Raw genomic sequence first — 13,299 nt, 5'->3', positions numbered from 1 at the left:
AATTGGACCACGAGTTGACCAGATTTTGTTGGGCCAATTTTTTCCAATAGGACAGGGTTGTCCTGAACTAATCTACATTAGGGTAGCTTAATTTGTACGTTTGAGGTTAACATGAAAAGGCTTAAAAAACGGATCCGATCGAGTGTTTCTATCAATTTCATTTTCAACAGTAGAAGGACCAAAGTATCTACGTCAGTTGATTAATTTCGTATAGGGTTATGATTCGACTAGAATATATAACGACAAGTGTCAACGATCAAATACAGTACTAGAGCTGCAATTATCATTGCCATAGTCACCATTCGTAGATACATACTAAATAAATTGTTTTTTTAACATGTAGCCTTAAAATTTATACTTCTACTTGTCTCTCCTTTGTTGCACTAGAGTTCTTACAGTGAGCAATGGCTGCCTGAATCGCGTTCTGGAGCTCCTCCATGGAGCTCTCGTTCGATGATGAGTACCCCGGCGGCGTGGCCGGCAGAAGCCCACTATTCGTCGGTGAAGTCCTCATGGACGCCGGAGCCGAGAACTCCCCTATCCTGCTTATCCACTTCTCTTTCCTGTTCGAATTCCCAGAAAACGAATAGGGCCTTCGTTGGAGATCTCTCTTGTGCTTCTCTTCCTTGGAGAAAAACTTCTTCAGGAAATGCTTTTTCTTGTCTTCCAACCACTTGGTTAGTTTTAATAAGGAGGACAGGGAGATGGGTTTGTTTTTTTTATTGTTTACATTGAGATTAATTGGGTGGGATCCGTCAGGAATTATGGTGATATCATCGACAGATATGTCGGTGGAGGGACGAGGATGGGAGCGGAGGTGGAGAGGGAGGAGGTGGCCGTGGAAGAAGATGTCATCGGCAGGGGCGAGAGAGATTTGAGTGAGAGAAGGAGAGAGATTTGATCCTATTCGTGGGAAAGTGTCGTGATCAATGTAAATGAGATAACAAACTAGATATTGAATCCCTCAACCACACGCTAACGAGAGCACAAACTTTTAAATGATTGAAGTTACATCTATATTTCCCGTCTTTGAGATTGACTATCTAATACTATCAATTGGGTGCTAGTCTTTCCTAATATATAGACAAATTAAAACTATTTATTAAATAAATCAACGGTTCTAATATACTAATTGTCCCTATTACTTTATTATATATGATAGAGAGTATCCACATTAAATGTGATATGATCACAACACTTCATGTGTTGGGTTAGGTTCGCGCATACATGAATCCAAAATTTACTCATCCCGGTTCATGAGTACCTGAGCGGCTCCTCCACATGAGCCCCGTCGCCCCTACCTCCATGACCTAATGCATGAACATCAAGCTTTACACTTAGGTAGCACTACGTAGGGAGGTAACCTGTTAACTGAGCAACACCTTTCTTCACTATTCTAAGGACCCTATCAAGCACTGAATCAATTTTAACAGTAGATTACAATCAGATAAATTTGAACCCTTTCAATTTTGTTGAATCCTAGATTTTTGACACGTGTGATATTCTTTATTCAAGTGGAAAATCATAATTATTATTTCATCTTCCATTAAAAATCAAGTTTTGATTTTAAGTTGTTATATTGATAGGGGTAAATAATTCAAAGTCACAAGTGCACAACTATCAAATTATAGTATAGAAATATGTCGAACACACGAGGAAGCACTACAACAAAATACAACATTGCCGACGAAACAAAAACGTCGACAAAAGTTTAAAAAATATTGGGAAAAATCTTTCCCGGCGTAAAATACAGCGTCGCTAACGCGTTACCAAAAGTGCGTCAAGGAAAATATTTGGCGACACAAACACACTGCGTCGGTAAAAGTCAACACTTTTGGCGACGTTTCATGCGTCGGGAAAAGTATATCTTTTAGCGACGCATAGTATCTCTGCGTCAGCAAAAGTATGCAGAATTTTTTCATATGCAAAAGTGCGTCAGCAAAACTTATACTTTTGGCGACGCATGCAGCATCGGCAAAAATATAGTTTTTAGCGACGCAAAACTGTTCGCCGTTAAAAATTATACTTATTGCAACGCAAGTTAGCGTCGGCAAAAGTATAGCTTTTAGCAACGCAAAATGAAGCGTCGCTAAAAACTATATCTTTGGCGACGCAAGATAGCGTCGCTAAAAGATATTACTTTTGGCAACGCAATATAGCGTTGGCAAAAGTGTTACTTTTAGTGACGCTTTTTAGTCTACACTGAACCTGAACATCCACAAAAAATTTGCTCCCATTCACATCAACAAAGAAATCAGACATTAAATTATACTCCAAACAAGTTGTATATTATGATAAATAAAGAATTTACTCCCATTGCAAAATAGTTACATTCATTTCTATTTCTAAGTCAACACTCAAAGACCTGTTTACATATTCCAGTTTGCTTGTAATCCATGAAGGAAAAAAAAAGAAACACAATGGAAAGAGAGGAAAATGTGAAAGAAAAGAAAGAAGGGAACAACTGTTTAAATATTCCAATTTGCTTGTAACCTCATGACAAGTTGCTCTCTGCTTCCAAGATAATCAAATAACTGTTTAAATATTCCAATTTGCTTGTAACCTCATGACAAGTTGCTCTCTGCTTCCAAGATAATCAAATCCAAGTTCCTGCATAACAAGAATACCTCATGACAAGTTGCTCTCTGCTTCCAAGATAATCAAATCCAAGTTCCTGCATAACAAGAATAAAGCAGCATAAAAAATAGCCGTGAATGCGAGTGTAAAAATTTCACCAATCTCTGATGCAAATACCTGTAAATCCTACAGACACGATTTCAAATACACCATTTTAGAATTTCTAATTATATGATGGCCGGTTGGTAATAAAAATTAGTTACAGATCTAAGTATATAATGATGTAGGTACATTGGCCAATCATTGGTCTATTGTCTTGGTTCAATTGTAGTTTGAGTACCTAAAATACAAATACCTTAGTTTCTCTACAATTTTGATATCTAGTATTCTCACACCTTTTGTAATCGACGTATTTTCCTTTAGTTAATTTGTAGCTAAATACTCCAGTTCTCATCTAAGTCACAAGTGATAGGTTTTTTGGACACTAATATTTGTCAAAGGTATAACAATAACAACAGTGATAAAGATAATTTGGCTTCTTTTGGACTATATCCATCATCATAAAGGTCATTTAAAAGAAAATAATTTGCGGTATTAAACTGCATACACAATCATACCAAAGTATATAAATGCTAATAGTCAGGAATTTTTTGGGTACTTAGTGTAGTTAACTTGAGACTACTGAGGATTATCGACATGCTCCCTCATGAATGATCCTTTAGACAGGGACTAAGATTTGAAGGCAACATAATATTAGATTCTTTTCAGTTGGTAAAAGAAAACAAAACGAAAGGAACAGACAGTAAAAAGAAGAAGAAGAAGAACAGAATACTTTCATAAAAGGGTGGCACTAGGGGCACACCCCCAACCACATCCCAAACCACACCCCCTCTCTCAAATGCTACAGTGCACCGGGCCCCACATGAGACTTTTAAAATTTTAAAATCCCATGTGAGGCCCGGTGCACTGTAGCATTTGAGAGAGGGGGTGTGGTTTGGGATGTGATTGGGGGTGTGCCCCTATCATTTTCCTTCATAAAAAAGAGAGGAACAATCAAATTCCTAGGGTTAATTACGAATACACCCCCTGTACTATCTCTCAATTGTGCATAGCCCCCTTGTATTTGTAAGCCACAGAGATTGTCATTATTTTTTATATGAAAACAGAGATTCACTATTTACGTTGTCACAAACATATCACCTCTTCTTGTGGACCCATATTGGTCCCTTAATCCTTCTGAGTACTAACCTATTTATTAGTGAGACTAGAACATCTTTACCTAGTTATGATTAATCCTTCTGAGTACTAACCTATTTATTAGTGAGACTAGAACATCTTTACCTAGTTATGATCCAGTTAATTCATATCCAATAATTTCATGTCTTATTAGTGAGACTAGAACATCTTTACCTAGTTATGATCCAGTTAATTCATATCCAATAATTTCATGTCATGTTCATGTCACTCCAGTTGAGAATAGAACATCTTTACCTAGTTATGATCCAGTACATTCTTAAGATTCACACACACTTGACACATTTATGTATGTGTATATAATGTTTGTTGTTTAAAAATATATAGCTGAGATGATGAAGCATGGAGCTGTGAAAACGGCGAAGAAATTATGAAAAACGTGAAGAAAAACCCAAAACAGACTTCACCACACCCTGGTGTGGTGGTGTCTGCCATGGGTGTGGTAGAATCTGCCCTGTCTGCCATGGGTGTAGTCTGCGCCACACCCTGGTGTGGCAGAATCTGCCCTGTCTGCCATGGGTGTGGTCTGTGCCACACCCTGGTGTGGCAAACTCATTTTTAAAATCCTCCTTTGTTTGGGAATCCTCATTTGGGATTGTGTTTTATTATAAATAGGACCACGTTTTTTAGGGTTTCTCAAGGAGAGAAAAAGAGAGAATTAGTATTGTTTTGAGCACTTTGAGAGGGAGATATTGTGAGGGAGTTGAGAGCTTTGGTTAGGGTTATATTTGAGTGATTTTGTGAGTTGTAACCTATTGTATTTCTCTTTCATATAGTGAAATCTCCCCATCGTCTCCCCGTGGACGTAGGCAATTGCCGAACTACGTAAATCCTTGTGTTTGGTTTGATTTGTGTCATATTTTGGTGAATTGCACTCTTGATTTGGTTTGGTTTTCTTCTCTCATCACTCACCGACTCGTTTGGTTCACGAGCACGCTTCCGCACGGCGCGCAACAAGTGGTATCAGAGCTCGGGCTACGCTTGGGCTATTTGGAGGAGTAGATCAATTTAGAGGCTCGTCTAGGGCTTCGTTTGGTGATAAAGGTGGGATCTTTTGGTAAAAGACTATCTTTTCAGTTTTGGATCTATTCTTCATTCGTTGGTGCGTTGAGAAAGATGTCGGGGAAAGAAGGTGCTTCGGGTGTCGAGGGTGGTGCTTCTGGCGCGAAGACCATTCAGAGTTTGAATATCCACTCTATGAAGATAGATGTGGAAAAGTTTAATGGCACAAATAATTTTGGATTATGGAGATGCGAGGTTTTGGATGCGCTGAACGCGTAGAATTTGGAGGATACCTTGGAGTTAGATGACAAGCCAGATGAGATTGAAGAGAAGGTTTGAAAGAAGATGAATCGAACGGCGTGTGGTGTGATTAGATCTTGTTTGACTCAAGATCTAAAATATGATGTGATGAATGAGACTTCTGCAAAGAAGATTTGGGAGATTCTCGCAAGCAAGTATCTGACAAAGAGTGTTGAGAATCGCTTGCATTTGAAGATGAGACTTTATCGTTTCCAGTTGAAGAAGGGAACCTCCATTAGAGATCACATGAACCACTACACAAAGGAAGATTTGGGAGATTCTCGAAAGAAAGTATTTGACCAAGAGTGTGGAAAATCGCTTGCATTTGAAGAGGAGGCTTTATCGTTTCCAATTAAAGAAGGGAACCTCCATTAGAGATCACATGAACCACTACACTAAGCTTCTTGTGGATTTGGCAAATGTGGATGTCGTGATTGAAGATGAGGACAAGGCGTTGCTGTTGTTGAGTTCCTTGCCCGACGAGGAATATGAGACCTTCATTCTTACTCTGATTAATGGGAATGCATCACTTTCATATAGTGAGGTCACAGCTGCACTTGTGAATTATCAACTTCGAAAGAAGGATAAGGAGACTTCAGTTGAGCCGGTAGCAGAGGCGTTGGTCGCAAGAGGGAAGAATCCGAACCGGAAGAATTGGAAGTCACAGTCTAGAGTAGGGCATCCTACAATTAGAAAAGATCAGTGTGCTTGGTGCAAGGAGACTGGTCATTGGAAGAAACACTGCCCAAAGCTCGACGAATGGATGATGAATAAGCAGAAGGGAAAAGAGAAGCAACCATCATCAGAAGCAAACATTGTATCGGATGGTAATAATTCCGACTCTTCTATTTATTCGCTTTCTATCAGTCCTACAGATAACTATTCGAAGGAATCTGAATGGATGTTGGATAGTGGTGCGACCTATCATGTGTGCCCTAGAAGGGAATGGTTCTCTAATTTTGAGAAGCTGGATAGTGGTGTGGTGTACATGGCTGATAACCGTGCATGCAAGATCCTTGGGATAGGAAGAATTCACATCAAAATATTTGACGGGGCTGTTAGAGAGTTAAATGATGTGAGATATGTTCCTTCTTTGAGGAAGAACTTGATCTCAATTGGAGCTTTAGTTGGAGAGGGTCTGAATGTTCGAATTGAGGACATGGTTCTCAAGATTGTGGAAGACTCTCAGATTGTGATGAAGGGCGTCAAGAGGAATAACCTGTATTACTTGACTAGAGGTATAGTGGCAGGTGGAGAACTAGCGACTTCTGTTGATTCGACTAGACTGCGGTATTTGGGGCTTGGCCATTCCAGTATTGATTTCTCGCATAGATTAAAAGAGGGTATAAAGACCTACAATTTAAAGTCCAGTGAACATGTTGATGTGAGCAAGAAGACCGAGGTGAAGTGTGGCACCTCAATTCACCGTGCTAATGGTCGTTCTAAAGGAGTTCACGTGGATGTTTGGGGGCCTTCCAAGGGGGCATCATTGGGAGGTAATAGGCGTTTGGTTTCCTTTGTTGGTGACTATTCTAGGCGTGTTTGGGTTGCAACCAAATCCCTTTTGGAGAAAGTCCTAGTAGTATCTAATAGATTGAAGAAGTGTGTTACAGATAGAAAGGTGAAGGTACTCCATTCTGATTTTGATGGGAGGTACAAGATGGACCTGTTTCTACATTGGAGCAGAGCTCACGACATTTCGAGACACTTCGTTAGAAAGGAAATCTTGGGGCAGCTAGATATGGTGACAAATTTGGAGAACCGTGCCTTACTGGAGGAGGATCGGTGTTTGTTGTCAAGCAATAGTTTGCAGAAGAGTTTCTGGACCGAGTCTTCGACATATTTGGGTCATCCTATTAAAGAGTTGTCAACTGCTGTGATTGGAGGTAAAACTCCATTAGAAGATAGGTCTTGTAGTGTCACTTCGGTTGAGGCTTCGATGAGGGAGCTATTTGACTCTCAGCAGGTGAAGAGTTTTAGACAGACCTTAGATGTATCGCAGCGGGTGGAGTTTGATGCTACTCCACATTGGGTGAAGATTACTCCAGATCATACTGCATTATTTGGGATTCCAGCTGAGGTGACATAGCTTAGGGATCATTTGGATTTAGGTGCAGATGATAAGTTGGATTCTGATTCGAATGCGGCTGATAGATGCAGTTTGGATATGGACATTGGTTCACCTCAGGTGGAGGTGTTTGAGGCCATTGGAGGTACTATCAGCCGCAGAGTTGATGATATTGGAGAAGGGTTGCGAACTCTTCTATTGGTTTGAGGTTGTTCGCGGCCATTTGGATGAACTACGGGCTGCTTGATCCCTTGGGAGAGGGGATACGTAGGCAATCATATTGGTGCAGCCGAGTTTAGAGAGAAGACACATTGGTGCTCATGTTTGTGTCGGCTCAGTGTTGGGAACACTTCGCCGAGGTGGAGAATTGTGAAAACGGTGAAGAAATTGTGAAAAACGTGAAGAAAAACCCAAAACAGACTTCACCACACCCTGGTGTGGTGTCTGCCATGGGTGTGGCAGAATCTGTCCTGTCTGCCAAGGGTGTGGTCTGCGCCACACCCTGCTATGGTAGAATCTACCCTGTCTACCATGGGTGTAGTTTGCGCCACATCCTGGTGTGGCAGACTCGTTTTTAGAATCCTCCTTTGTTTGGGAATCCTCCTTTGTTTGGGATTGTGTTTTATTATAAATAGGACCACGTTTTTTAGGGTTTCTCAATGAGAGAAAAGGAGAGAATTAGTATTGTTTTGAGCACTTTGAGAGGGAGATATTGTGAGGGAGTTGAGAGCTTTGGTTAGGGTTATATTTGAGTGATTTTGTGAGTTGTAACCCGTTGTATTTCTCCTCCATATAGTGAAATCTCCCCATCCTCTCCCCGTGGACGTAGGCAATTGTCGAACCACATAAATCCTTGTGTTTGGTTTGATTTGTGTCGTATTTTGGTGAATTGCACTCTTGATTTGGTTTGGTTTTCTTCTCTCATCACTCACCGACTCGTTTGGTTCTCGAGCACGCTTCCTCACGGCGCCAACAGGAGCAAAGGTTGAAGAAACTGTGGAGTTTTTTAAAGTTATATTTACTAACTAATGTCAATTTCTATCTATGAGCATGTTTGGTAACTTTGGATTATAACTTTGGTGAATGATTATCCTTAAATATTACTTTTAAGTTAATTCTTAATGAAAAGTTCTTCTAAGATAATCAGGTGTCCAAATGTTTTCATGGGTCACTAGCCATCAATCCCAACAATCCCAGGACCATGATATAGGGAATTGCAAGGCTAATGTTGTATTATGCTTTTACTAGCATTAAATTTAATAGTGTATGTCTAGAAACCATAAATAAGTCTAATAAGAAAAAATTAAATGCAAGTCTGACCTCATCTCAATGAGAAATCTCTACTACCACCGCTCGCTCCAGGCTGGCTATATGCAAATAGCTGATGCACTAAAGCCTCAAGATTAGCAGTCTTCTTAGCTTGTGCGTTCATCTGCTCAGCTTATGAGGCAATCTGTTCGGCTTGCACAATTAATGTCTCCTTTAAAGCCACGACCTCAGCATCTTGCTCAGCTGACTTTGCAATAGACCTGGTAGATAAACTCCTTCGAAGGTAGATCCTATACCCATTCAGGTAACCTGGCCTCCTTCCAAGTACATCAATGGAGATCTCAAACTCATTCATTGGGGATGTAACTTCGGGTTGAGATTGTTCGATAGTCTTGTTGACTAATCGCTCCTGTCATTTTAAAGATGTAAGATCCATATCATTAATGAATAGATATAATTTTTTTATAGATTGATTTAACAAAAGTAAATTGGACATACGTACATAGGTAACTTGTGCTTTCTCGTTTACCCATACTTTCATTTTTTTGGTAGTGGGTTTCCTTGTAAAATTCCGATAAAGATGGAGCTTGCCCATCATTTTTTGATTTCTGTAATTTAATAAATATATCATTAAGGTTGTTAATAACTATTTATAGTCTATTTATTTAAAATGTAAAAACTTATAAATCAAAACTTACAATTAGTGACATCACTGCTACAAATGATTGGGAACTAGATATATGATTGTAGGGCAACTTTGATCGACTCTCCTTCACTTTATAAGATTTTGTCTAATAACCAATATAAAATATATTATTAAAATAAATCACAACAAATAAAATTAACATGATAATTTAATAAAGTGATTTGAGATCTATACCTTCCATTCTTCAGTTTCCCACGCATCGATCATCGATACCCAATCATTGGGCTCCACACGCTTCGGTGGATGGTTCTTGGGATCAGGTACTCCCTTCTCTATTAAACCAAGATAGTAGGCATGCAACTCATGCTTCCAATTTCTATATATACTCTGACACTTTTTCTTTATGGAATCTTGGATGACTAGGTTGTTCTCATAGTCCCCGACATAAAATCTTTGCTACAAGTACAGTTAAGCACGAATATACAAATAAGCCTGAATATCCTTCTGTAATTTGCAATACATTATTAGCATAAATATATAATATAAGCATGAATTGTTAGGATTTGTGAAGCCTAACTATCAGACCTGTCATATACTTCAGAATGAAGAGGAACAAAGTGGAACAGGAGAAACAGGATTCACGACGACGAAGTTCAAGAAAAATGACGAAGAATGCATTTTGACTGGGTTGGGGTCGACCGCGCATGGCGCGGCGGTCAACCACCGACGTGCACAGAATAGACACTTTGGTCAAGAGCTCGTCACGGTCGACCGTGAGTGGCGCAGCAGTCGACCGCCAAAAGTCCAGAGAGCAGCCCAACAGCAGGCTTCATCGCGGTCGACCGCACGTGGCGCGACGGTCGACCGCGCGTGGCGCGACGGTCGACCGCGAGTGGCGCGACGGTCGACCGCGAGTCGGGTTTTGGCCGAGTAGCGGTTTTTGACCTGTTTCCTTTTCTGTTTGTTAAACCCTTATGTATATAAAAGGGTTGATTAGGGCATGATATAATTAAGACGAAAATAGTAAAATTTTCTCTTGCGGCGGCCGTGGACGTAGTTTCTCACATTGAGAAGTGAACCACGTAAATCTTGTGTGTTTGTGATTGATTGAATTCTCTCTTCTCTCCTAAATCTCTATTTCCAATCGCATCACGGGGTTGTGCATCCCCAACAAGTGGTATCAGAGCGACCAGGTTCAGCACGAGCGATTTGAGGTCAGAGACATGGGATCTGAGAAGGAAACATCCAAGATTGAGAAGTTTGATGAAACAAACTTTGGGTTCTGGAAGATGCAGATGGAAGACTACCTCTATCAGAAGGATTTATACCTACCATTGGGAGAGAAGCCGACGGATATGAAGGATGTGGATTGGAAGCTATTGGATCGAAAAGGCCCTTGAGCGATCAGGTTGACCTTGTCTAAATCAGTAGCGTTCAACATCAAGAATCAGAATACGACGGCGGATCTCATGGCGGTGTTGTCCAGTATGTATGAGCAGCCCTCTACGGCGAATAAGGTACATCTCATTAAAAAGCTGTTTAATTTGAGGATGTCCGAGAGCCAGAAATTCAAGGAACACCTGAACGAGTTTAACGAGATCACGGATCAACTAAACTCGGTCGATATTTAGTTTGACGATGAAATCCAAGCCCTCTTGATACTTGGCCAATTACCCGACAGTTGGAAGGGTATCGTTATCTCGATTAGTGGATCATGTGGCAAATCAAAACTGATGTTTTCGGAGGTGGTGGACATGATTATGACTGAGGAGATTAGAAGACAAGAGGAAGGGATTTCTAATTCAGGGTCGGCGTTGAATCTTGAGAGCAGAGGAAGAAACAGAAACAGAAATAGAGGGAATAGCCGAGGAAGACCTAACTCGAGGAACAGGAGGTCAAAGGCCAGAAATCGCAAGAGCAAGAAGGAGATCGATTGCTGGAATTATGGCAAGTTAGGCCACTATGAGAATCAGTGCCGAGAACCCAAGAAGGACAAGGAGAACAAGACTGAAGCAAACGTGGCCTAATCAGTGCCGAGAACCCAAGAAGGACAAGGAGAACAAGACTGAAGCAAACGTGGCCTCAGGAGAATCAGATGATGCCCTAATCTGTTGAACAAGACTGAAGCAAACGTGGCCTCAGGAGAATCAGATGATGCCCTAATCTGTTCGTTGGAGAGCAAGACTGAATCGTCGGTGCTGGATTCAGGAGCTTCGTTTCATGCTACCTCAAATAGAGAATTATTTGAGAACTACGTCTCAGGAAACCTAGGAAAAGTCTATCTTGGTGATGATCAGCCCGTGATATTGTTGTCAAAGGAGTCATGCAGATCAAGCTCAATGGGTCTATATGGAAGCTGAGTGATGTGAGACATGTTCCTAGTTTGAGGAAAAATCTGATTTCCATAGGACAATTGACGAAAGAGGGATATGTATCAACCTTCGCATGTGATATGTGGAAGGTTACAAAGGGGTCCATGGTTGTTGCCCGTGGTACGTAGACAGGGTCCTTCTACATGACGATAGATGCACGTGGTTCCATTGCAGTGGCTAAAAGTAAGGAAGACCCAAATTTGTGACACCAGAGGCTAGGTCACATGAGTAACAAAGGCCTAAAGGTTATGCAGTCGAATGGGAAGTTACCAGGTTTGAGATCGACTGATATTGACTTATGTGAAAGTTGCATTCTTGGGAAACAAAAGAGAATAAGCTTCAAAAGGGTTGGCAGAACTCCTAAAGAAGAGAAGCTAGAGTTAGTTTACACAGATGTGTAGGGTCCAGCATCAGTACCATCCACCGGCGGAAGGTTATATTTTGTGACCTTCATAGATGATCACTCGAGGAAGACTTGGGTCTATTTCATGAAACACAAATCAGAAGTGTTTGAAGTCTTCAAGAGATGGAAGGCTATGATAGAGAACGAGACCGGTTTGAAGATCAAGAAGCTTCGTTCTGACAACGGTGGCGAGTATGAAGACTTAGAGTTCAAGAGGTTCTGTTATGACAGCGGCATTAGATTAGAGAGGATAGTACCAGGTACACCCTAGCAGAATGGCATAGCAGAACGTTGACTGAGAGAGCCAGAAGTATGCAGTTACAAGCAGGTTTTCCAAAGCAATTCTGGGCAGAAGCAGTCAACACAGCTACCTACTTAATCAACCGGGGACCATCAGTGCTTTTGAAGCACAAAATACCTGAAGAAGTATGGAGTGGAAAGCAGGTAAATCTTTCTCACCTGAGAGTATTTGGATGTGTTTCATACGTTCATCTGAGTGATCATGCAAGAAACAAACTTGATCCTAAGTCTTTGAAATGTTTCTTTGTTGACTATGGCGGTGATGAGTTTGGCTACAAATTCTGGGATGAGCAGAACAAGAAAATCATCAGAAGCAGGGATGTGGTCCTTAATGAAACAGTCCTCTACAAAGATCGTGATGCCGTTCAGTCCACTAGTTCGGTGCAGAGTTATCCCACATACTTCGAGTCAGATGATGCCTCAGATGAAGGCAATCCCAAAGCTAGTTCTGATGAAGAAGAAGAGTTAATGGATGCGACTACTTCAGAGGGGGCAGATGAAAATGGAGAGCTTGTTTCGCCCGTTAGAGAGTTGAGGTGGTCAGCTAGAGTCCTCAAGCCTAATTTAAAGTATCCATCACTACAGCCCAGAGCCCATCTCAACTACCTATTATTGAGTGACGTTGGAGAGCCAGAAAGTTATGATGAGGTACTTCGAGTGGATGATGCGAGCAAGTGGGAGCTCTCCATGAAAGATGAAATAAAATCCTTGAACACCAACAAGACATGGGAACTTGCGAAGCTACCAATGGGGAAAAAATCCTTGAACACCAACAAGACATGGGAACTTGCGAAGCTACCAATGGGGAAAAAGGCCTTGAGCAACAAATGGGTGTACAGAATCAAATAGGAACATGATGGTTCCAAGAGATACAAGGCTAGATTGGTGGTTAAAGGATTTTAGCAGAGAGAAGGAGTTGATTACACAGAGGTCTTCTCTCCTGTAGTCAAACTGACTACCATCAGAACAGTCTTGAGTATTGTTGCAGTTGAAGATCTACATCTCGAGCAGCTAGATGTAAAGACAGCTTTCCTCAGCGGTGATCTAGAAGAAGAGATATATATGCAGCAGCCAGAGGGGTTTACTCAGAAGGGAAAAGAGAAGATGG

At 41.0% G+C, this 13,299-nt stretch overlaps 1 protein-coding gene across 1 annotated transcript; it reads right to left on the bottom strand.

Moving 5' to 3' along the window:
* LOC109821474 (BRI1 kinase inhibitor 1) lies at positions 215-9,383 on the bottom strand. Its single transcript, XM_020387661.1, has 6 exons — positions 9,351-9,383; positions 9,169-9,261; positions 8,697-8,879; positions 2,620-2,674; positions 1,365-1,415; positions 215-903 (listed from the first exon to the last, which is right to left on the bottom strand). Exons 1-6 carry the CDS (start codon positions 9,381-9,383, stop codon positions 353-355), a joined length of 966 nt encoding a protein of 321 aa, XP_020243250.1. The 3' UTR covers positions 215-352.

This window comes from Asparagus officinalis, chromosome 8 (assembly GCF_001876935.1).
Source record: "Asparagus officinalis chromosome 8, Aspof.V1, whole genome shotgun sequence".
Taxonomy (NCBI): domain Eukaryota; kingdom Viridiplantae; phylum Streptophyta; class Magnoliopsida; order Asparagales; family Asparagaceae; genus Asparagus; species Asparagus officinalis.
The sequence above is the reverse complement of the archived record's forward strand: the minus strand, read 5'-3'. Positions and strand labels throughout refer to the sequence as shown.

Coding starts and splice junctions, on each gene's coding strand:
- LOC109821474 (XM_020387661.1), bottom strand. CDS start 9,383: ATGATCGATGCGTGGGAAACTGAAGAATGGAAG. Junction 8,880..9,168: donor TAGCAGTGATGTCACTAATT/GTAAGTTTTGAT, acceptor TTAAAATGACAG/GAGCGATTAGTCAACAAGAC. Junction 2,675..8,696: donor CAGCTGAGCAAGATGCTGAG/GTCGTGGCTTTA, acceptor CTTGTTATGCAG/GAACTTGGATTTGATTATCT.